The sequence below is a fragment of the Vulpes lagopus genome, chromosome 9 (genome assembly GCF_018345385.1).
Source record: "Vulpes lagopus strain Blue_001 chromosome 9, ASM1834538v1, whole genome shotgun sequence".
In the NCBI taxonomy this organism is placed as follows: Eukaryota; Metazoa; Chordata; class Mammalia; order Carnivora; family Canidae; genus Vulpes; species Vulpes lagopus.
The window spans coordinates 15212322-15237683 of NC_054832.1; the positions used below are offsets into that span (position 1 = coordinate 15212322).

Below are 25362 nucleotides of genomic sequence, written 5' to 3' on the forward strand. Positions count from 1 at the left end.
ATTTTCCACCCTCTGCTTTGGTTTTCCTTCCCAGGATCATGAAACTTTCATCAAGTCCACAAAAGACAAAAAGACATGAGAGTTCATTCTTCACTTTATTTGCATGTCCCACAATGACTCCTCCCAGCTACTAAATTCAAAAGAAAAACTGCAATTCCTCAGTGTTAGCACTAATCTAGGATAACAATCATTTAAGTGTCTATTTTACCCTTCATTTTAAATTGCAAAGTATGTATTTACATGTTTATATACAAAAAACTTCAAAAACAAATTAACCCCAATCTTGGTCCGAGAGTTTCCACTTTAGAAGTGGGATAGTTCTATGCTATGTACATCCTCTTCCAAAAAGTGTCTTAGGACTTGGCGAGTTCCAAATATTCATTTGCAAATGGTTCCCCTGTAAGCTTAATTGACCAGGTACTTAATTTCTGAGTAAATCAGAGGAAAGATTACAGAACATGCTTTGTACAATACAGCACCACTACTGAAAATGGCTCGGGGTTTTGTAATCCAAGGTTCCGATTTAAAGCAGAAATATGTGGCATAGAGGGCCACAGCAAAGAAGTGTCCAATTAAAATGAGAGGGTTAGGAGACAGGCTGTAAAAAAAAAAAAAAAAAAAAAAAAAACATGTATTAGTAAGACTCAGCAATTAAAATGTACTCATAGAAAGGTTCTAATTATGTCCCATCTATAAAGCTAAACACGTAATTCTACATTCTAGAGGAAGGACTCTGGAAGCTTGTGTTACCTGTGCTCTGATTCTGATAGCAGGGACAAGTAAATGTTCTTAGACAACAAAAAAGCCCTTAGAACTCTTCTTAGCCTGGTCAACATAAACTGCACGTGTGGAGCTGTATTCTTTCACTAATCTTGACATCTTGGTCAGAAGGACCTGGATGGCCTAATCTGTGGGAGTCTTAGGTTTTTCAAAATGTAACAGAATTGACATTCAGATTATAGGTAATTATGAACAGACCTGACTTGGAGAAATTTACTGCGCAGACTTTTCAAGAATAATTCTACAAATGTCTGCACTGTCAAAACCACGAGTGAGTTTCACAAGTCCCTGCACCCTAATTGAAGTAAATTTTAAATACAAATTCCTTGACAATCCATGGCCCCCACCGATCAGATCATGTGGTTAAACCCACCAGCAAAAAAACAGCTCCTATTTTAATCAGGACCTGTTCTCCCAGAAGTAAAACACAGGGCTAAATGTTGTGCTTTTCATTTCTCTGAGCTACCTTCTGATTAGGATTCTAATGGATAGAAAAGTGACAAAACGTAGAAGGGAGGAAAGACTTGCAGTAAATTATAAACAGAGCATTCCAAAGAAAATCAGATCTGGTTCCTCTGTGTCATTAAAGCAACTTACACAGAAAGCAGCCCAACAGGACCAGCAACACATTCACCACCAAGTTTGAAATAAAGAAAACAGGCTTTTCTTAGTTGATGTAGGGAATCTAAAATAAAATTTGGAAGAAAGTTGTTTAAAAAATTGTTTAAAAGTTATTTTCTTGACTGTTGTAAATTCATTAAGTGATGCAAACATTTTGTGAATTCTTTTTGTCATAAGAACACAATTCTAGAAACCAAATTCCCAGTCTCTAAGATATCCAGCCTACATCTCTGAGCAGTAAATTATCAAGTAAAAAGAAGAGCTGTGAACATTAACAATGCCTTAGATCTGTATGGGTTTTCAGAGTGACTCATTAAACCCTCACAACATAGTATTATCACCTAACAATTTTTTTAGTTGGAATAAATGTTCTTTTCAGGTATACCTAGATTTTTCTTTAGAACAGATTTTTAAAAGGATGTAATAGGTAAACTTACTCCAATAAACTTCCTCTAGTCTTTCATAACATTCTTTAAGTTGTACGTTGGCAGATTGAAATTTGAAACATAAGAAAATCAAGAGTTTAAGAAAAGCTTAAAAAGAAGGACTTAGAAAAACTCAAAACTTGGTTCTTGTCTTTTTATTTACCCACCCACCCATGGCAATTAGCAAAAGAGGTTTGACTGGCAAATCACAATGAGTGGGGTTTTTTTCTTTTAGCAAGAATAATGCATACAGAAGGTATTTGTACTATATTATCTTTTGTACTGAAGCCACCAAAGCATAGACCACTAGGACCCTGGCCAGTTCACAGAAGTAGCTTTGTTATAAATATCTGAAATAATAGGACTGGAGTTAGATTTATTCCCGAAAACCTAAACGTCCAGTCTCATTAATCTCTCTACATTGCTGGGGTTGGGAGGTGGCAGGATGGCCTCTTCCTCCATTTCTAATACTGCTTTTGCTAAGTCATATTTTCCTTAATATACAGACTGACCATCACCACTTTACATTATGGAAACAAAAACAAAAGCATGGGAACATTTCAGGTGAGTAAAAGGTAGATGCATTCTGCTACTTGTGTATTTTTTTTTAATTTTTATTTATTTATGATAGTCACACAGAGAGAGAGAGAGAGAGAGGCAGAGACATAGGCAGAGGGAGAAGCAGGCTCCATGTACCAGGAGCCTGACGTGGGATTCGATCCCAGGTCTCCAGGATCGCGCCCTGGGCCAAAGGCAGGCGCTAAACTGCTGCGCCACCGAGGGATCCCTACTTGTGTATTTTAATAGGAGATAAAATCTAAACCTGTTCTGCAGCTCATACTCATTTTATAAAATACTACTTTGAACAGAAATTGAAACTAGTGTTCAGGAAGAGAAAGATTAACAACTATATTACATTTTAATTCATGGCCAGAAAGATCCTCCATCACAACTTTGTGCATTTGTGGATATGCATGAGCTGATTTGCACCAGAGGAATTAATAAAGATACATCATTGAAGAAGTGCTAGGAAGTTTTCTAATGCTTCCACACAAAGTGGTGGATATATGATGATTAGAGGCTAAAAGTCTCGCTCAAGGAGGGAGTTATAAAGGGCCACCACTTGGGAGTTAGCAGACTCAGGAAACATTTCTATTTCTGGCCTAATTACTAACTTGTTTATAATTAAGTTCCCTTCCTGGTCTTAAAATCAGCAGTTTGGTAGTTTTCATTAAAAAATATCTATACTGGGATCCCTGGGTAGTGCAGCGGTTTGGCGCCTGCCTTTGGCCCAGGGCGCAATCCTGGAGACCCGGGATCGAATCCCACGTTGGACTCCTGGTGCATGGAGCCTGCTTCTCCCTCTGCCTGTGTCTCTGCGCCTCTCTCTCTCTGTGACTATCATAAATAAATAAAAATTAAAAAAAATATATCTATACTAAAAAAAAAAATATATATATATATATATATATATATATATATATATATATATACTTACCATCCTTGGCAGAAAATAATTCATAAAGAGCCTGAGCAAGGATATTCACAACAAAGGAATGAGATGTTTTTCTCTCCCAATAGAATGATTTTTTGGCCTAAAAAGGAATAAGATCACTTATTACATGGTTGGGGGGAAAGCATAAATTAATGTTTATAATCCCCTCAAACTGATGTTTATCCTGAGCACCATCTATAAACAATTATGCCTTATATTTATCATTCACATATACACACAAAACATCTCCAGAGCAATGAGTTCCATGACTCTGAAGCTAAATATACTATCATTATAAGCAAAGCAGTCCATGCAACCCAACGTTACATGATATTCAAACAGAAATTTAGAAATTCTGTAAGATTCATGGGTTGCACAGGTCCACGGGTTCTTTACACCTGAACAAGACTGCCTAAGAACCAGGTTCCTAAGTACAGATCTCCCCCGAGAAGTCCCCATTCCTCTTAGATTCAGAAAGAGATCCATTGAGACATTTTTGACAAAGAATAATTTAATATCTTACCTGGAAAACAGCGGCATCGTCATAAAGGTCAGGGATACTCTTTAGCAATTTTCTCCATAGTTTTAGATCTTTAAAAACAACAGTCATTCCTCCTCCAGTAAGAGGATGCCTCATATTATAAGCATCTCCCAAAAGAAGAACACCTGTAATGAAAGAGAGAATTTAAATTATGACATCAGATGCATCCCTTAAGACAAAAAGATTCTGTAAATTTATACACATTATGAATGTGAACTAGAAAATAATGTGAAAATACAAGGGAGCAAATCATGACGACAATCTGTTGAGACAAAAATTAAATTAATATTTATTAATGACTATGTCCCAGATACTGGGGATCAGTAAGAACAAGAACAGGGTCCCTGCCCTCATGAAAGTCACATGTGAATCTAAGTTTAAATCAAACAATGCCAAAATATTTATAAGGCCTCTTTCACGAAAAAAAAAAATTGGGCGCATAAAAAGCAAGTCTCCCACAAGAGAAAAAATGAAGAGGTCAGCAATATTTGCTGCCTAAGATTCCCAGGCCACTATCAGCGTGGTTAATGACCCAACACTTACAGGGACATTTCAGCAAAGCATTTATTTAATTTAATCAGAAAGGGAAATAGAGAACCATAATAATAACGTTAAGGTGGCAAAATTATGGATAATTTTCTGCAATGTCCCAATATCCTATATTTGTAACTAATTATAAAATACATAAATACTGTAAAAAGGAAGCTTCTAAATATTAATTCAAATTTTTTATGTATTACTCTAATATCTTCATTTAAAAAACACAAACTACAAACAGCTTTTTTTCCTCCTTCTCCACAGAACATTTCTAATCCCACCAATTGTTGTTGGCATGTTGTATCAATTTGGCATTGGCTTCTTTATTCTGCTCTGTGTTCATTTATTTATATGATTAGTAGTTTATTACACATGTTTTTCCATAGCAAATTCAATCTGCTTATGTGCAGGAACCACAGTATACCGACAGCTCCCATTCAGACCTCTCTTTGTAGTTCCACACCCACATTTCCGGTGGTATTTACACATATCTACGCAATGCCTTACCGGCACTTCATACCCAACATGTCCAAAAGTGAACACCTCACCTCTTCCTACACACTTCCCTAAACTTACATTCCTTTTCCTATATTTCCAATATTAGCAAATAGCTGGCAAAATTACCTAACCCTGAAACCTGAAACCCATCAAGAGGCCTCACTCTCCCTTACTACAATAGCCAATGAGTTACCAAGTTGCATGCATCCCACATCCTATAGAGCACATAATTCCATTCCTTCCATTTCCATTGCCACAACCTGAGTTTGAACCTTATATCACCATTTCATGGAACAATTCATAGCCTTAATATAAGTTTTAGCCTGACCTGTCCTCCAAACCATCTTCCACAACATATCAGAGTAAGATATCTAAAATAAAAATCTAGTCATGCCACTATCTTATTTAAAACTTTTCAATGATCTATTAGAAACTAATAAATGAGGTCACCAAGGTTTCACGATACAAGATAAATATACAAAAATCAACTGTACTTCTATATATTAGCAATAAAGATTCTTACAATGAAATTAAGAAAAGTCTATTTATAATAGCATGAAAAGGAATAAGATATTTGGAAGTAAGTTTAACAAAAGGGATATAAAATACTCTGAAACTACACAATATTGTTGAAAAAAATATATTTTCTTACTACATGTACAGAAATTAATTTGACAAGAATTCCAATACACTTCAATGGGGAAAGAACTGTCATTTCAACAAATGGTACTGGGACAACTGGATATCCATATACAAATGAAGTTGATCCCCTTCTTCACATCATACACAAAATATGACTCAAAATGGATCAAATACCTTAATGCAATAGCTAAAACTATAAAGCTCTTAGAAGGAAATATAGGAGTAAATTTTTGTGATATTGGATTGGGCAAAGACATCAAAAGCAGAACTGACAAAAAAAAAAACCCAAAAAACCCAGATAAACTGGACTTCATGAAAATTAAAAACTTTAGCGGACATCTTCAAGGAAGTGAAAAGACAATCCCATGGAATGAGAGAAGTTTTTGCAGATCATTTATCTGATAAGGGGTTTATATCTAGAATATATAAAGAACTCTTAGAACTCAACAATAATTTTTTTTTAATTTGACCAATTAAAAAATGTACAATCTAAATGGACATTTCTCCAAAGAAGAAATACAAATGTCCAATATGCCCATGAATATATTTTCAGCATTATTATCCATCAGAGAAATACAAATCAAAATCACAATGAAATGTCACTTTACACCTACTAGAATGGGTATGGGCAAAAAGACACATAACAAATGTTGAAATAAATAAATAAATAAATAAATAAATAAATAAAGTTGGTGAGGATGTGGAGAAATTGGAACCCTCATACATTGTTAATGAGAAGGTAAAATGGGGCAGCCCCTTTGGAAATTGGTTTGACAGTTCTTCAAAGAGTTAAACAGTTATACCCCCCAAAAAGTGAGTATTAAGTCCACACAAAAACTCATACACAGATGTCCACAGCAGCATTGTTCATAATAACAAAAAGTGGAAACAAACCAAATATCTATTAATTGATGAATTAAGATAGTTAAAATGTAGTATTTCCACACATGGAATACTACTTGGTCACAAAAACAAATGAAGGACATTCTACAACATAGATGAACCTCAAAGAAGCCAATTACAAAGGATCCCCTGATTGCATTCATAGGAAATGTCCAGGATAGGCAAATCTATACATACAAAAAGCAAATTAGTGGATGCGTGGGGCTAGGAGTTGGGAGAAAATGAGCGGTGATTGCTGACGGGTACATGGTTTCTTTCTGGGGTGATATAAAGGTTCTAAAATTGACTGTGGTGATGGTTGCATGTATCTATGAATATACTAAAAACTATGGGATCCCTGGGTGGCACAGAGGTTGAGCCATCTGTCTTCAGCTCAGGGTGTGATCTTGGAGACCCAGGATCAAGTCCCACATCGGGCTCCCTGCATGGAGCCTGCTTCTCCCTCTCCCTCTGCCTCTCTTTCTGTGTCTCTCATGAATAAATAAATAAAATCTTTTAATAAATAAATAAATAAAAATAAAAACTAATGGGTGAGCTATATGATTTGTGAATTACATCTCAATAAAGCCATCATATTAAAAAAAAAAAAAACTTTTCAATGACTTTCCACTGCTTACAAGATTAAAACTAAGCTTTAAATAAATACGTTACCTTTCTACTACCCCTCTGACACCTATCCTGTGCTCCAGCCTTAGGGAAACTACTGGACTTCTCTGAAAACGCCGCCATCTCTCAGCTGTCCTGGCCTTTGCAGATATTATTCTTTCTACCTAGAAGTCCCTCATTTCACTCCACCTAATGAACTCCCACTAATCCCTCATGTCCCAACTCCAGTTTTATTTCCTGACACATGTCTTCCCCAGTTACCCCCATAGTTCACAAGCTCCCCTCCCTGCCGTGTATACTGTCCTTCGCAGTGAATCTCGTGGTACCATGAGTGGGCTTTTACTACATTTATCAACACTGTTCTGAAATTACCAGTTTATACCCCTCAACTAGAAAATTGCCTTCTCTAGGGGCACCTGGGTGGCTCAGCCACTTAAGCATCCGCCTTTTGCTCAGGTCATGATCTCAGGGTCCTGGGATGCAGCCCAGTATCGGGCTCCCTGCTCAGCGGGGAGTCTACTTCTCCCTCTCCCTTTGCCCCTCCTCCCCGCTTGTGTTCTCTCTCAAATAAATAAAATCTTTTGAAAAAAAAAAAAGGAAAATTGCCTTCCATATATTTAGGACTACACTTAACTGTTGTAGTCCCAATAACAAGTCTAATGACATACACAGTCAATATTAAATAACAAAGACATCATAAAACTAATTTTGGTGTTAGTAATGTGTTCATACACAGTAACCAATTCTCTGTCCCACATATGATTCCCAGTAGCATACATTCTATCACATGTTACATTTGGAATATTAAAGTTGAATACGTAGGACACCCTTTACAAAATCACCCCAATAAAATAATACCTCGTTTGTTCACTGGTGAAGAAGGAAGAAAGCTTGCTGGCATAGATCTCAAACGAGAATTCTGAATGGCTTCCAGGAACGGTTCTTTGAGGTGATCTGCAATAAATCCCACCCCACCAAATAAATGGTTTATAAACTTTCAATTTCTAATTGTCACATGTTCTTATCAAGTATAAAATACCTTCTATTATATGTTACATATAATAATATATGTCCTATATATATTACATATGCCTTGTGATAAATCAAGAACTAATTATTTTATTACTACAATTGTTCATTAAGAACCTAGTTATTCATGCTAAGGAATCTAAGAAAAATTTAATGTAAATAGATACACAGACAGCTGGATGAACAAAAAAGCTAAGAAGAGTGAAGCAAATCCAGAGGAGATGAGATCATATTTAACAATTTACCTTCAACACCATATTCTGGGAATAATAGATGAAATATACGAGCAGTCCACAAACAGCAGGTGGATACGTATGGCAGAAAAAATGTAAGTTGTAGAGAGCTCTACCTTTCTGAGATTCAGTTTCTTCATCTATAATATGAAATGCTGGGAAGAGTTCATCTCTGAGATACTCCCTAGTTTTAAAGTTCTTTGCTTCTAAGTCGTATAGAAAACAAAATGTGGGACCCCTGGATGGCTAAGCGGTTGAGCGTCTGCCTTTGGCTCAGGGCCTGATCCCGGGATCTGGGATCGAGTCCCATATTGGGCTCCCTATGAGGAGCATCCTTCTCTGCCTCTATCTCTGTGTCTCTCATGAATAAATAAATCTTAAAAAAAAAAAAAAAGAAAGAAAGAAAAAGAAATGTCTTTTTATATACAGTTCCCAATGTAATCTGGGAATACAGGAACAGAATGCCTACTAAGCTGAAATTATTCCATTCCTACAAGGAGAATTTCAATAACCTAAAAAGATTAATATAAACCTATAAATGGTTTCCCACCATGATCTCAGAGCAGTCTATTCTAAACCTCTAGATTAGGAAAAGCAATCTACAACAAAAGAAAAAAACGCTAAAAATATCATATTATCTTTTTTCTTAAATGTGAATAAGTCATTTTTCCACTGAAAGCTTTAAAAATGGCTTAAGTGCAAATGATCTGAATGTTGAAAATGTCATTATTAAAAATCTAAGTTTGGGGCATCTGGGTGGCTCAATCAGTTAAGCATCCAACTCTTCTTGGTTTTGGCTCAGGTTGTGATTTCAGGGTCATGAGATGGAGCCCCACAGGCTCTTCACTCACGAAGACTTTCTGTATTCAATTCCAAACTAAAACTGATCTTGAAGATCGCTCACGGTGCCCGACATGCCTGGCCTCGACCTTGACTCCACCACTGGCTAAGAGTTTATCCTTAGAGGGTCTTCCTGACTCCTAGTTTGCTCATCAATAAAACTGGGATAATGATAAACCCTACCTCAGAGGGTGACTGTGTAGATAAATGAAATTATGTTTGGAAGGTTCCTTACAGTAGATATTCAATCAATGGTAGCTACAGTTTCTCCAAAAAGGAAGCGCAAAAGTAATGAAGTAGGAGAGACAGTTCAAGGATTCACAGACCTTCCACTATCCAGACTACCTTAAAAAAGTGCCATCTTTCCCAACACTAATAATTATTCTGAAAACAATGATTTAAATTAATATAAAAAATTCTATTGAAACTATTTTCTTAACAAAACAAAACTCTTTACTTTGCTTCATTTTGCATCATTTCTATTGGTATGCCTTTAAACCCATGGATCTCTTCTTATTCAATGTCTAATCTGTCATTGATCCCACTGATACATTTCTCAACTTAAGCACTGTTCTAAAAGCTCAATTTGAATCTTTTTTAAAAAGTGGTGTGATATGGTATTTTTAATATCTTCTCCGTCCCTAACTTTTTAGAAATATGGAATACAATTACAATATCTGTTTTAATGTCCTTCTCTACTAATTCTGGCATCAATGCCATTCCAGATTGGTTTTATTAATTGATTTTTCTCCTCATCAAAAATAGTGTTTGTCTAGTAACTTTTTTAGATTCGTTGCAAAACATTGTGAATTCTACCTTGTTGAGTACCGAATATTTCCATATTCCTGTAAATATAATTGAGTTTTGTTCTGAGTCACAATTTAAAAACTAAAAAAAGAAAGAAACTATTTTCTTTTAATTTGGAGATTTCTGTATGTGGTAGTTAAACAGCTCAGCTCCAGAGCACCTGACCGATGGGGTGCACTTTTTACCTGCCTTTCTTCTCTCTGACCTAGTTTAGACCCAGCTTTTGTGAGAACTGGAGATGGACAGCCTTTTGTGATGTTTGCTTTCAGACTGCAGATTACAGTGTGCATGAAATCCTATTTCTTACCAGGTAATTGTGGGTAAATTTTTTCAGCCATGTATTCTCTTAAGTTCCTGGGCATTTCTCCTCGGATGTCAACAAGTACTCGAGTTTCATTAGATGAAATCTGATAGATGAGAACTGGACTCGGATTAGTCAAAATAAGTTCAGCATGATTTGCTTTAAACTGTGGTGCATTCTAGAAAAAAATGAAATAAAATATTTTAGTAATTTTCAAATTTCAAGTTGCTGTCATTTTTCTACCATTACATTCCTCTAGTACCTTCATGAGAAAGCCAACAAAATGAGACGAAACAGAAACTTTATTGGAGATCAGGTTTTTCCTGAACTTGGAAAAAAGTCCGTCTGCAACAACAGTCAATGGAGCATGGAGTTCCTACAACAAAGATAAACAACACTCAGCTAAACAGCCAGAAATAAACAGTAAAAGGACCATTCTTTTAAAATGTGCATTCTTGGGGATCCCTGGGTGGCTCAGTGGTTTATCACCTGCCTTCGGCCCAGGGCGTGATCCTGGAGTCCTGGGATCGAGTCTCGCATCAGGCTTCCTCCATGGAGCCTGCTTCTCCCTCTGCCTGTGTCTCTATCTCTCTCTCTCTCTCTCATGAATAAATAAATAAAATCTTTAAAAATAAAATAAATAAATAAATAAATAAACAGTGCATTCTTGGAAAATATTTACATATTTTACTGGACATTACAGAAGATAACGCTAAAGAAGAAGCTGCTACTGGCCTCAGGTTAATGAAAGACCATTCTCTAGAGATGGACTGTCTGTTTTGGAAGCACTATCATCCAACCATCTGGGATTAATGATGAACAACTACAAAGCAAGTGTGGACCATAGAACACTGAATCTCATCACAAAGTCCAAGGACGACTCCACTGTTTATCCTAGAATCTTCTAACTTTATATGGTGTTTTCACTCAGTGGCTAGGGTTTAAAAGAAATTTTGTATGAATGGATATACGCGTCCATATTACCTTGCAGTCACCCCCATCAGAGTTTCTAGGTGGTGACCGTAGGGATCAGCCCAGGAGAACCAACAGATTAGCCTTTTACTTTCTCTACTCTTACTAAACCAACGTGAGCATGTACTAGCAACTATTTTACTCTATTTCTGCGGGGATTCTTACTTCCTCCTTTCAGATTAAAACAATTATTTATTTTATCCTAATCATTTCATTCATGTTGAACCCTTCCTTTTTTCCCCTTCCAGGTCCCCTCTGCTTCTCTGCAAGTGTATATTTCTCCTTTCAATCTTTAACACTGCTGATCTAGGGGCACCTTGGTGGCTCAGTGGTTGAGCATCTGCCTTTGGCTCAGGTCATGATCCCAGAGTCCTGGGATTGAGTTCAGCATCAGGCTCCCCACAGGGAGCCTGCTTCTCCCTCTGCCTATATCTCTGCCTCCCTCTCTGTGTGTCTCTCATGAATAAATAAGTAAAATATTTTTAAAAAATACTGCTGGGGATCCCTGGGTGGCGCAGCGGTTTAGCGCCTGCCTTTGGCCCAGGGCGCGATCCTGGAGACCTGGGATCAAGTCCCACGTCGGGCTCCCGGTGCATGGAGCCTGCTTCTCCCTCTGCCTGTGTCTCTGCCTCTCTGTCTCTCTCTCTGTGACTATCATAAATAAATAAAAATTTAAAAAAAAAAATCTTTAAAAAAAAAAAATACTGCTGATCTAGTGGTGCATGTCTGCAACGTGTTGCCATCTGAAATCCACTCTGCTGCAGATGGCTCACTTAGAGAGAACTCAGGCTATCAGATAAATAAATTGGTGGGCCTACTTTTCAAAGGAGTAGGAGACAAAGAAGGAAAAACATCTCTTAGGAAGAGCTAACATTTGCTATTTCTCACCTTGACGTCCCCGGTTTCTTTATCCTTGTACTGAACTCCCATCACAGCATCATCTTCTTCCAATAATTGTAGCACGATGCCTTCAATGAACTTTGTACTAAAAGATAAACAGAAATAAAACATGCAGTAGCACACTTGAACAATTTAAAAAGGGAATAATAAATTCCTTATTCCTTATCTCCAGTTTACCCACATAAACCACACACACGTGTACAGATATGTACATATAGGTCTGGAATGAAGTAAGTGTGGTTTTTATTTCCTAACTTCTTGAAATTGAATACATATATATACTAACGTAATGATTTTTTTAAAGTAACATGAGATTTTTACCTCAATTAATTTAAAAAAATACATGCAGAAAAACTTTAGGCACCACACAAATTTATACACAAATGGGAAAATACTGATTTGGGGAGTTTATCCACCAAATTATTCAGAGTAGTTACTTCTAGTCAGAAGAATCATGGGTAATTTTTACAATCTTCTATTTTTGTGTATTTTCCCATGTTTCTACCATGAACGTAGAAAGCTCAGTCCCAAGGTAAGTCCACTTACTTCTTCACTTGCTTTCTCAACACTTAAGCCTTTGTCAATGACATGAGGGTTCTCATGTGTTAAACTTCCTCAATTGAGGCAATTAGACTGCCACTAATTGAGGCAGTCTCCCCTGCCTAAATACTAGGGGCAAATAGAAGTTAATAATTAAGAGGAAAGAAGTCCTCTGTTCTTTTAACAGGAAATACCATAAGCACAAACCCCAACTCCCAAAACAGGCAGACAAAGGACTTAGACCTCAGTTAAAACTGCATCCTCCAAAATCCCACAACATAAAAACAAAACTGCACAATGTATTTAGCCAAAGGAAAAATCTCAATAGTTCTGTGTCCTTCAAACAGAAATCCTCTATATGATATTCTTGACAAAGGCACTGAAGATCTAACGTTCTTCTAACTTACTGTTTAGTACACCTACGCTCCAGCCCATACCCAAATATCAATGACAATTGACAAGACCGTATTTGTGCAAGGGCCACGTTTAAATGCGTCTAACATTATATATCCAAGTAGTCTTACTTGGGCTCCGCCATAGCTGCTTTCCGGAGACCCATGATGAATCTTCCATGATGGAAAGCTCTTCCGCTCCGCACCTGACTGTTTTCCGACACCGGGTAAGGAATCTGAACCTCTGATTTGCTTTCCTGATCATGGATTATGTAGCCATCTACCACCTGGGCATCAATATCTTCCACTGCATCTGCAAAACAGTTCAGTTCAAAAAAGTCAATTTTGTTGACATGCCCAGGGTTGGATGAGGCACCAGAGGACATGCAGCCATCAAAAATGAGTCTCTGTCTTCACAATGCAATGAAACCATTTCGACAACTGCACATTAATAATGCTATTTCTGAAATCTTTTTTTTTTTTTTTAGATTTTATTTATTCATGAGAAACAAAAAGAGAGAGAGAGAGGCAGAGACACAGGAAGAGGGAGAAGCAGGCTCCACGCAGGGAGCCCAATTCAGGAACTGATCCCAGGACTCTGAGACCACGCTCTGGGCCGAAGGCAGCGCTAAACCGCTGAGCCACCCAGGTGCCCCTATTTCAGAATTCTTAATGTGTCTAGAAGACACCTTCTTAGCAAATCTGTAATACTCCAAAAAGGTTAATATTTATATATAAAATTTATTCATTAAATTCCATAGGAAAAGTATTAAAACCCTAGTAATAACAAGTGAAAGTTTATGGGTGATTCATATAAAGCAACACGGAAATATTGAACATAGCAGGAAAAATGTTCAAAACCTAATTTAAAAAAATCAATGAAATAAATTAAAATAGTAAGATACTGAATCTATCAAAATTGCCGGTGATACTATAATAAAACTGATAAATTCAGATTTTACTGGTCATACTATAAACTAAAAACATTTTAAGAAAGTAACTGTAGCAATAATTATCAAAAACCAAGAAGTTCGCATCCTTTGATGTAATAATCTTAGTCTTGTAAATTCATCTACTGCTCATCCTAAAGATGTAATTTGTAATTTTTAATAATTTTTAAAGTTATATGAAAGAGTAAGTTCAGTATAGTGTTATCTCTAATTAAGAATAATTGAAAAAAAAAAAAAAAAAAAAGAATAATTGAAAAGAGCAGCCCAGGTGGCTCAGCAGTTTGGCGCTACCCAGGGGGTGATCCTGGAGACCTGGGATTGAGTCCCACGTCGGGCTCCCTGCTTCTCCCTCTGCCTATGTCTCTGCCTCTCTCTCTCTCTCTCTCTCTCTGTGTGTGTGTCTCTCATGAATAAATGAATAGAATCTTTAAAAAAAAAACTGAAAACAACTTAAATATTAATCTAAGTTAGAAAGAGTACATTATGAAATATCAACTGAGAAGATACTATACATAGGCCTAAAATCATAGTTGTTAATATATCAAGATGAAGTACATTAGAAGAATGAAAGAAATAGATGAAAGAAAATCTTCATAAACAGTTCTGTCACACATCTAGGCTAAGATCAAAATAAATTAGTTTTCTGATATGTTTTTTAATTGCACTTAAAATCCAGCCAGGGACAACCTGGATGAATACTGTCATACATCTGACCCAGAAACAAAACTAGTTTTTTATTATGGTTCTTAAATTATTACAGTTAAAATTCAGTCGGGGAAAAGTACACAGATATCCTAAAAGCTGCCAATTGGCAGTATATTTAATTTGGATCTCAGGAAATTGCCAATCTTTTCCAACCTAGATATTTGAAGCCCATCTGGTATTTCTATAATTCTTTGTCCAGCTGCTGAGTTTTTCTTAACCCATAACTATATTACAGAAGTACTTGAGATGTTTAAACTGGCCAATTTTAGAACACATCAGAAAATATAAAACATATAGTAGTGGCACAGCAAAATTTTCCCTTGGGTTAATTAACTATCTTAAGATAAGTATATAAAGAAGGTCTACGGGCAGCCTGGGTGGCTCAGCGGTTTAGTACCACCTTCAGCCCAGGGGGTGATCCTGGAGACCCGGGATCGAGTCCCACATCAGTTTCCCTGGATGGACCCTGCTTCTCCCTCTGCCTGTGTCTCTGCCTCTCTCTCTCTCTCTTTCTCTCTCTCTGTGCGTGTGTGTGTATTCTCATGAATAAATAAATAAAATCTTTTTTTTAAAAAAAAAAAAAAAAGGTCTAATTTAAGATTTCTTTACATCTGTCCCTATCTCAACCTCATTGATAAAATCAAATACAGCAGACTGAATACTTTCTTAAGCAGACAAGAAGACAGTATCCTACATTTCAATGAAATTCATGCTTCATGAATACTAGATGTTAGTAACTTTGAAGCCAGTGACATAACTTACAGCTTTCACTATCTATTAATCATAAAGCTCCACACTTATGACATCAGACTGGTCAACATATCAGATAAAATGACATGGAAAGGGGATCCCTGGGTGGCTCAGTGGTTTCGCACCTGCCTTTGGCCCAGGGCATGATCCTGGATTCCCAGGATCGAGTCCCATGTCAGGCTCCCTGCATGGAGCCTGCTTCTCCCTCTGCCTGTGTCTTTGCCTCTCTCCCTCTCTCTCTCTCTGTCTCTCATGAATAAATAAAATCTTAAAAAAAAAAAAAATGACATGGAAAACACTCTTCCTACATTTAAAAAAAATGCAGAATTAGTCGCTGTAAGGAGGCAAGTTAAAGAAAAAACAAAACAACAACAAAAAAACAAAAAACTGCCTCTGCTAAAAATGGAAAGCAACTTTAAAGTCAAACTACTAGATATTATGACTCAATCTAAAATATAGCATTTAATTTATAATGTGTTAATTTTAAGAATTCTAGATATTAAGCTTAAGCCATAGGGCAATCAATTATTAAAAACTTATATTCAAAAAAATAAAATAAACTTATATTCAGGGGGCACCTGGGTAGCCCCGTCAGTTAAGCACCCAACTCTTGATTTCAGCTCAAGTATGATCTCAGGGCCCTGAGATCAAGCCCCGCATCAGGTTTCACACTTAGCGTGGTCTACTTGGGATTCTCTCTCTCCCTTCCCCCTTGCTCCTATACTCCCTAAATAAATAAAATATTTTTAAAAATTTAAAAATAAAAACTCATACTCAGGAAGGAGTGGTCTATATTATATTAAAAATCCATACTCCAAAAAGTAACTATTCCAAGTGTTTCTATTATCCACATCTCATCATACTTCGGGGGAAATTAATAGTAAAAATGAATGTTAATAAGGACTCTTATTTTTGCTATGAAGGGTATTCATGGTATGTGGACTGGCTAAAAAACTTTAGAGGCTCTCCTTACTCTTGCATAAACTACATATAAAAATCTACTAAGGCTTGTTACCACAACCTTGGTGATGTCCCTTGAAATCAGATCTCTAAATGATTCTATGTATGGTCATTAGTTGGAGAGCATTTCCGGTTGCCTGATGTTCAACTCTAAGAGTAACAAAATCTTGTCTCGGGGTATTGCCCCATCTGTCTCAAGTGAACCTCTCATGTAAGGTGGTGGTTAAGAAACCTAAAAGGACAGAGATGGAACTTCCTTTCTTCATAAAATACTCTCTCCACTTCGGTCCTCAGCCCTGTGTGCTTTTGCTTTTCCTCCTCACTGACTGCTCTTCCTCGGTCCCAGCTTTCTGAGTCCCACTCACCACACTCATCTCTACACATCAGAGTACAACAGGGATCAGGTCTGGACGTGGCCTGGTAATGTCTAGTCTTGTGTAAATACCATGACTCCTCTTTCTCTCATACCTAACACCTGATTCATCAGCAAGTCCAAATGACTCTTCCTTCGGAAGGTGTTTCCAGAACATAACCGCTTCCCACCTCTCTACTCCTATGATCGTGTTCTAGCCATCAACTCTGATTCTGCAATAGCCTCTTGACATGTCCCTCTGCTTGTCTTTACCACTTTATGACCTACTCTTTTTTCTATAGAGTAACATAATTATTTCTAAATAATATTTTTAATCACACTTCTAAAATGTGAAATGGAATAACTCCTCTTCTTAATATTCTCCAATGGCTTCCCTTTGAACATAAGCCAAAACCATATAGCGGGCTATAAAATCCCATGGATTCAGCACCCCCGTGATCTGACCATTCTTTACCTCTTCTCCCCTTCACTCATACTGCTACAGTCAACACTATCCTCCTCCCCACTCCTCAAAGAATTTGTGTCTGCACAACCCTGAGATCATGACCTGAGCCGAAATCAAGAGTCACAGCAATCAATTAACCAACTGAGCCACCCAGGCGCTCCCAAAATACACCTTCTTTATCCTCACACCTACGTCTCATTACCGCCCTATTTCCTAAACACTCAAGAGTGTTTTTCTGATCTCAAATGTTTTTAACTCCAGTCATTTCCCTCTGGGTTTTATCCCCGTAACTCTGCTAAAACATCTTGTCACTGTCACAAGCAACCTCCAAATTGCCAAATCATTCTTCTATGTTCATCTAACCTGAGCTTCATTAGCAAACCACAGCAGAGCTGTCCTTCCCTTTCTTGACATATACTCATTCCCTCCTACTAGAAACATTCTCTCTTGGATTAAATGGCACCTGCTTGATCTTTAAATATCAGTTTCCCAGGACTTGGTTTACTCTGTCTTCTCTTTTCTCCCTATGGGTTCTCTCCATCATTGTTGTGGCTTTTAACTTCAACAAATAGGCTGACGCCTCTGAAATGTCTAATTCCAGCCAGTCCAAACCACTCCTCTGCAATCAAGATTCATATATGCAACTTAACTTCTCCACTTGGATATCTCAACATGTCCCACAAACTATCCACAATGCCCATTCCTCTCTGGATCTTCTTATCACCAAACGATACGACCATCTACCAGCTGTTCAAACAAAACCTCGGAATGATTTTTAATACTGCCTTCTCCCATCCCAAAAAAGAAAAAAAAATACTGCCTTCTCCCTCGTATCTCCCACCAATCCCTTAGTAAGTCACGCCATTTCTGTCTCTTAATTTGAACATCAATCTGTCCACTTCTCTTTATATCCTCTGCCACCACACCAGCCCAAACCACCATCATCTATCACTTGGACTTAGCAATGAGTTCGTAATGGACTCTGCATTGATTCCTGCTACCCCACTGCCACAATCTCAAGAGTCTATCCACCACCCTAGGTCCACATGACTTTTAAAACTACAGGGTGTGAGTCAATGGTAAATTATGAAATGAATTTCAACTTGTGAATCATGTACTTGGGTAGAATTGTGACAAGTATTTAAAAAGTAAAATGAAACGAATTTCTGTCAAATTTACATATGTCTGTATGTGCTGGGTCAGGACGTAAAATGTGTCTGTTATTTTGAGTAGATGTCAAAGGTCTGAAGCCATTTTATACAGGCATAAGCCAGGTCATGTCACACACCTGCTCCACTGACTGCAAAGCCCTCCATGATGTGCTACTGCCCACCTCTCTCCAACTTTAACCTCAAGCCATTCTCCTTTCCTCATCACCTAACACTTCCTAGCTAGACTGCTCTCCTTTTCAGCTCCTTGTATAAAACAGCAGACATTTACATAGTGCCCACTATATACCAGACGCTGTTCTGAATGCTTTCTGTATATGAATTCGTTTCATCCTCATAATAATCTATGAGGCCAGGACTCACGTGAAATGCCCATTTTACAGATGAAGAAACTGGTAGACAGTAGGATGAATAACCTAGCCAAGGTTATACAGCTCTTTAAGTGCCTGGGTGGGTATTCAAACTCAGGTAATCTAGTTCCAGAATCAAGGCTCATACTTCCTATACCATCCTCCCTACCACATGAGCCAAGCAAGCTCTTCCTGAGTTCAGAACCCAGGCATATTTTGCACTCTGGTCCTTAAGAGCGACCAATGAATCAGTCTTGTTCACCAGTATATCCTCGGTACCAAGTCCAGCAACTCACACAACTCACAAACTCCAGTAGACAGTGAGTAAGTATTCCCTAAATGAATAGTCTGTGCTTAAAAATCATTGGTTTAACAGATGATACTTAAATAAAAGATTCTATACGAGAGACATAATATGTACTTCACCAATAATATGTACTTCACCTTTCACTAAATTTCATGACCTCATTCTAGTTTTCCAATCTTAATTTTGACCATTTCTATCTTGTAGCCACTTCATTGTATCTCCTCATAACACTAAATGCTTATTTTCTCCTTTGCTCTCATTTCCATGCAGATTTGTTGGTAAACAGTAACTTTTAGAAATGTAAATAAATTGGAATTCTCTTGTTACCAGTTATAGGATAGTCTAAAGTGAAGAGTGCTTACTTATACTACATAACTCCTCAAAATTAGTATGAACCTACCTTCAAGACCCAGGTCTTCAAGGACATGGTAACCACCTGGCTGCAGAAATTCTCCAACTATCCGGTCGGGCTCTTTTAAATCTCTCTCAATCACTGTCACTTTTCTTCCATCTCTGGAAAGCACGGCTGCCAAAGCAGAGCCAAGTACACCAGATCCCACAATGATAACTTCTGGGTCATTTTGAGAAGGTATTGAAGAGGCAGCTGCTCCTATTAAGGTTGTTTCTGAAATATTGGTTCCTTTTTTGTGCTGTTTAAAAAAAAAATGTTAATTATATATCCACATTTGCTATCCTTAAATCATGGTACTACTATATAGACACTCTGGACTTACCTATCTTAGGCAAAAGCTACATCCCAAACACTATCAAACCAAATGCACTGCTGTTTTTAAATCCAGATCATATATAAAAACCAAGCATATCAAAATATTCAGTTAAATAACATTTAAAATGTATAATTAAAAATAAATTTACGATGTATAATATCCCAATAAAATTAAATGTATTTTCCACATATATTTAGAAAATGCTGTTAGACAGACCATACCAGGCTAAATATAAATAATGTTTACAAGGGGCTCCAAAGACTTATTACAGGGAAAATTCTATCATTAATTACTCAAGTCTTCAAATACATACCAGACACCTACCAGATGCAGATCACACACAGCTTCTATTTCAACTTCATGTTGCAAACTATTCAGCACCTTTTACATGTTTCCATATTTATTTTTATTTTCTCCTTCTGGATTTTCATCTGAAAAACCTATCTTACCCTAAAATCACTTTTATGTAACAAAAAGACTGTCAAATACTATTAATCTATTAATTGAGAATTATTTAACTCAAGAAAATTCTGAAAGGACAAAATAACTCATTCTGTCCCTTAGGATTGGACCTGTTCACATTTAAGTCTTTAACATATAAGAACATGGGCAGCCCGGGTGGCTCAGCGCTTCAGCGCCGCCTTCAGCCCAGGGCGTAATCCTGGAGACCCAGAATCAAGTCCCACGTCAGGCTCCCTGCATGGAGCCTGCTTCTCCCTCTGCCTGTGTCTCTGCCTCTCTCTCTCTCTCTCCTCTCTGTGTATTCTAATAAATAAATAAATAAAATCTTTAAAAAAAAACAACAACAAAACAACCCATATAAGAACATATTTAATTTGCGCCATTTTGACACTCTAAGAAAGCCTACTCAGACAGTTGGTTCATTTAGGAATAAACATCAAACCTATCACGAGTTGGGCTGACAATGAAAACTTTAACTTTATTCATAAGAAGATGAAAAAGTCCTGTTTTGAGAGATCTATGTCCACTGAGAATAACATTGCTTGTTGGGTTTTTTAACATGAGTAATTCAGGTTTGAAATAAGTATTTGTTCTTGGTATGTGGATTGACAAATATAAAGACATTTCAGATACAGAATTTCAAGGAACAATCTTCCTTGGGGTCTCTCCACACACATACCGCTATAATGATTAAGATAGGCCCAAATGCCATCTTGAAGGGACTTTAATAAAAGACCTCAGGCAAAAAGGAAGGAAATAAAACCTAAAATCTTTTAGAACTTTGATTCTCTGTGATTCTAATCTTTCTTTAACTCTATATGGACTTTGGTCTTCCTTTACTCTATGGGGACTGGGGGCTTGTCCATTCCATTTTTTATAATTTCTCTTAGAGAAATGATCTTTTTGTCCTTTACCAAGAGAAGACTTCCCATAAGTATTTCTTGATGGCCAGAATAACTGACTATACTTAAAATACTGTTCTGGGAGCAAGATAAGCCCTTTTTGTCATCTTAGCCACTTATTATTAGTTCTTCTTCCTAAGTTTTCCCTGTTACACACACACACACAATCCTGAAAGGGGCACCTGAGTTAGTTGAGTCATCCAGAGAATGGTCAGGAGAGGCACTAATAGGAACTCAGTGCTCAATGCAGTCTATCACCTCCCTGGTATTTAGGAGTAAGCAGAAAGTCTGAGGCATTTACAAAATGGAACCAAACATTGATTGCTGGCAATCGAATTTTCCCTTCCCAAAAATGTCTCAACATCACATGATGTAATCACATTCCAGCCACCTATACTAGTGTTTGGTGTCCTAGGTACTTGAGACAACACTAAAGATTCCAAACTGAGATTAAAGATTCCCTCTCCCTACTTTGCCACTGCTCCAAGCCATACTCAGTATTGCTCAAAGCACTAGTCAAAAGATTGCTTTAAAGGTCTACATTACCTTTAGACAAATAATAGCTACTATTTATCTGTCAGTTACAGACCACATTAAATTAATTCCTCAACTAACAGCAAGACTGGTGCCATCCTCATCTAATAGAAGAGGTAACTGATTCTTATAGAAACGAAGGTCTTGCCAGAGGTCTTACAGCCAGAAGTTGGTGGAGCAAAACTTCTCGATCAAGTCCTCCCTTCTATAGGCCTTGCTAATCTGTACTGTGGATACAGTAAAATAATGCAGGTCTAGAACCTTCCAGGAGTAAACTACTTTCTTAGGCCACTCACCCAAACTCCAAATCACTACCACCCCAAGTAAAAAGTTAAAATCAGGGGAGACTGGGTGGCTCAGCGGTTGAACGCCTGCCTTTGGCTCAGGTCATGATCCTGGGGTCTTGGGACAGAGTTCTGGTCATGCTCCCTGTGGGAAGCCAGCCGCTCCTTCTGCCTATGTCTCTACCTCTCTCTGGGTCTCTCATAAATTAATTACTTCTTTTAAAAATAATATAAAATAGTTAAAATCAGGGGGCTTGGGTTGATTAAACGTCTGCCTTCAGTTCAGGTCATGATCCCAGGGTCCTGGGATCAAGACCCACATCAGGCTTCCTGCTCAAGGTGGGGGGCCTGCTTCTCCCTCTCCCTCTGCCTCTACCCTTCCCCCCGCTTGTGTTTTCTCTCTCTCTCTCTCTCAAATAAATAATTTAAAAAAGTAAAAATTAGGGCAGCCACAGTGGCGCAGCAGTTTAGCGCCGCCTTCAGCCTGGGGTATAATCCTGGAGACCCAGAATTGAGTCCCACGTCGGGCTCCCTGCATGGAGCCCGCTTCTCCCTCTGCCTGTGTCTCTGTTTCTCTCTGTGTGTGTGTCTCTGTGAATAAAATAAATAAAAATAAAAATCTTTAAAGAAAAAAGTAAAAATTAAAAATAAATAAATAAATAAATAAATAAATAAATAAATAAATAAAAAGTTAAAATCAGGTAATGTTACTCCCCTGCTTAAAATCTTCTGGTGCTCTTGAGAAAAGGCGAACAGGCCCTAAATATGCTGGCTTTGAAGCCAGACCTCTTCTCCCTCTCACCTACTATTGTCCTCCTCTGCTGTCTTTCCGGAGGCATAATTTCACATGTGATTAAAGATTAGCCTCAGAATTAGGAACATGACCAAACTGTGGACCTTACTCAATTATCGACATGATTCAGGGCATTGCTACATAGATTTCCTCAATGCCCCACTGGCATCAGGAGAGGAGGGGATTTTTGCCCACGACTTCAATAAAATGAACTGCTTTTTACTCCAGTAGCCTTTCGAATTGCTCTGTTCCTCGCCATAGCTAGCTGTCATCTATAAGCAGCGGGCTTAACCTGCAGCCGCTTTCTTTCTCCCCAGGTACACATACGATCCTTACCCAAGGATTTAAGTAAAACATTTTTTTTCCCCAATGGCAGAAAGTGGTTCCGTCCGCCTCCAAAATGAAATTCTAACACTTCCCCTTTCATAACCAAATCAATTCCACTTAGCACTGGCTCAACCAAACACTAACTGAAATGAAGCTTTTCCTTCACTCCTACCGGTGGCAAGGACGTAGCCCAGAAGAGTCAAGAGCTTACAGAAACAGAAACAAACAAACAAAAAAACATCACAATTAAATGGGAATTCCTAGCAGAGTATCTAAATTGTCGCCTTTTGGCCTGTAGAGAAGAGGAAAATTCACATCTGAGCGATCGATCCCCAATCCTAATTTTAAAAGAACACGCTCAGCTCGTTTGCCCTCTTAAAATCCCACCTACCCTCCTAGACGCAGGCTGCTCTTTATTCTCTGATCCCGGGGGTGACTTGGCCCAGAAGAAGCCAATGAAAGGCAAGGCCGACAGAATGTCCGAGAAGAGCGCGAACTGGGAGCCGCTCCGCCGGCGCCCCAGGAGGGCCCCGCTCCGGTAGCGGCAGCGGTAGGAGAGCACCAGGCCCAGGGACAGGAACACCAGCACGCACAGCAGCAGCTCCTTGTTGGCGAAAGACACGAAGTCTCCGCATTTCTTGTAAAAGTACGTGAACGTGGCAATGCCCAAGAAGGTCCACATGGCTCAGAGCCTCCGCCGGTGCCCCGGGGTCAAAGCCGAGATCCTCCCTTTGCTTTGGAGGGTTTTGGCGATCCGAGGTGCTCCCCAGAACGTGTCACCGAAAGCAGGAGGAGGAAGCGGCCGGGGTCCAGCAAGCACCGTCGCAGGGCAACAACTCAGACCCGCGGAATCGACGAAATCGCCGCGGGCTGCTGTAAGAGCAGGTCAAGGGGGCAGGGTCGTCCGGGCTTACTAGGCTGTGCTGAAAAGCCGCCTGCCCCCACGGCCCCCGACCAGAGCCCCGTGCTGCCGGCAATCCATGGATCTCCTGGCGGCGGGCGTCCCCGGGTCACCTACCGCCGGCGTCTCCGCGGGCGACGTGCGCTCGCCGGGCCGCACGCTGTCCGCGCTCACCTGCAGCAGGTGCCCCTCCGCCGGCGGATGCGCAGGGGAGACCAGTCTGGGCGCGGCCTGGCGGTGGGGGGGGAGCGCGGAGAGACACCGCCCCGCGCCGAGGCTGGGCGGCCTCCGACTCGCCGGCGCGCCCGCGCCCGCGCCCGCGCCCGCCCCCGCCCCGCAGACGCCCCGGCTCACGGCCCCCGCGCCTCCCGCTCCGCGCCTCCGTCTCCCCGCGGGGCAACGGCGGCGTCCAGGGAGCTGGCTCAGCGGGCGGCGGCGGCGGCGGCTCCGGACGGCCTCCTCGCCAGCATCCCTCGCCGGCGGCCGCTGCCCTCCCCGCGCGGCGCTTGGGCGGTAACCAGAGTAACCGCCGCCCGCCCTCAGCCCGCCGCGCCACCGGACGGCCGCGGGGCTCCGCCCAGGCGAGGACCAGGGGGCGGGGCGCCGGCCACCCGCCCCGCCCACCGCCGCCGCCGACCAATCAGGGCGCGCGCCGCGCGGTAGGCCGAGATGGCGCTATGTCGCGTCCGGCCAATGGCGGGCGGCGCGGCCCGCGCGGCGTCGCCGGGTGAGGCGCTAGGGCGATGTTGCGTGGTGTGGGGTGGGGGCATGGGGCGTGGGGCGTGGGGCGTGGGGGGCGGTGGCGCCCGCGGCCTGGGTCCCTCGGTGGGTTGCCCCGGCCCCGGCCCCGGCCCCGGCCCCGGGCCCGGCCGCCTCGCCCCCCGGAGCCGCCCCCGGGAGCCGCCGCCTAAGGCGGAGGCGGCGCCGTCCACCCGCGGGCGTTTGCGGCGCGGGGTCCGGGAGCGGGATCGCACGCAGCCGCCCTGCCCCGCGCCGCGGGCCCCGTGCGGGCAGAGGCAGCGGAGACGTGACGCGTCGGGCCGGACTCTGCAAGCACGAGTTGGGCAGCCGCGTGCGAGGAGAGGGCCTGCGGGGTCCGCCCGCGCCCCAAGATACGCATCACGCCGCCAGCCCCTGGCGCCCTCGGCCGGAATCCGCAGCGCTCGGTGCTCCGCCCGGGGATGCTCGGAGGCTTCCAGCCGCGCGGCTCGGACCGGAGGCGCCCCGGGCAGCGCCTCCCTCCCGGATCCGTGCCCAGGACGCGCCTTCGAGGGGAGCAAAAACGAGAGGCGGCCCGTGTTAGGAGCCCGGGGGCCCCCTCGGATTCCCGGGGCTGAGAGCCGCGCCGGCCGCCCCTGGT

At 40.4% G+C, this 25362-nt stretch overlaps 1 protein-coding gene across 1 annotated transcript; it reads right to left on the reverse strand.

Annotated features, from left to right (window-relative positions):
- Nucleotides 1-82: 82 nt before the first annotated feature.
- SQLE (squalene epoxidase) lies at nucleotides 83-23783 on the reverse strand. Its single transcript, XM_041769721.1, has 11 exons — nucleotides 23493-23783; nucleotides 19472-19721; nucleotides 13195-13375; nucleotides 12119-12215; nucleotides 10521-10634; nucleotides 10265-10436; nucleotides 7907-8002; nucleotides 3845-3987; nucleotides 3325-3421; nucleotides 1378-1465; nucleotides 83-598 (listed from the first exon to the last, which is right to left on the reverse strand). The coding sequence occupies exons 1-11, from the start codon at nucleotides 23781-23783 to the stop codon at nucleotides 406-408; spliced, it is 1722 nt and encodes a 573-aa protein (XP_041625655.1). The 3' UTR covers nucleotides 83-405.
- Nucleotides 23784-25362: the final 1579 nt, after the last annotated feature.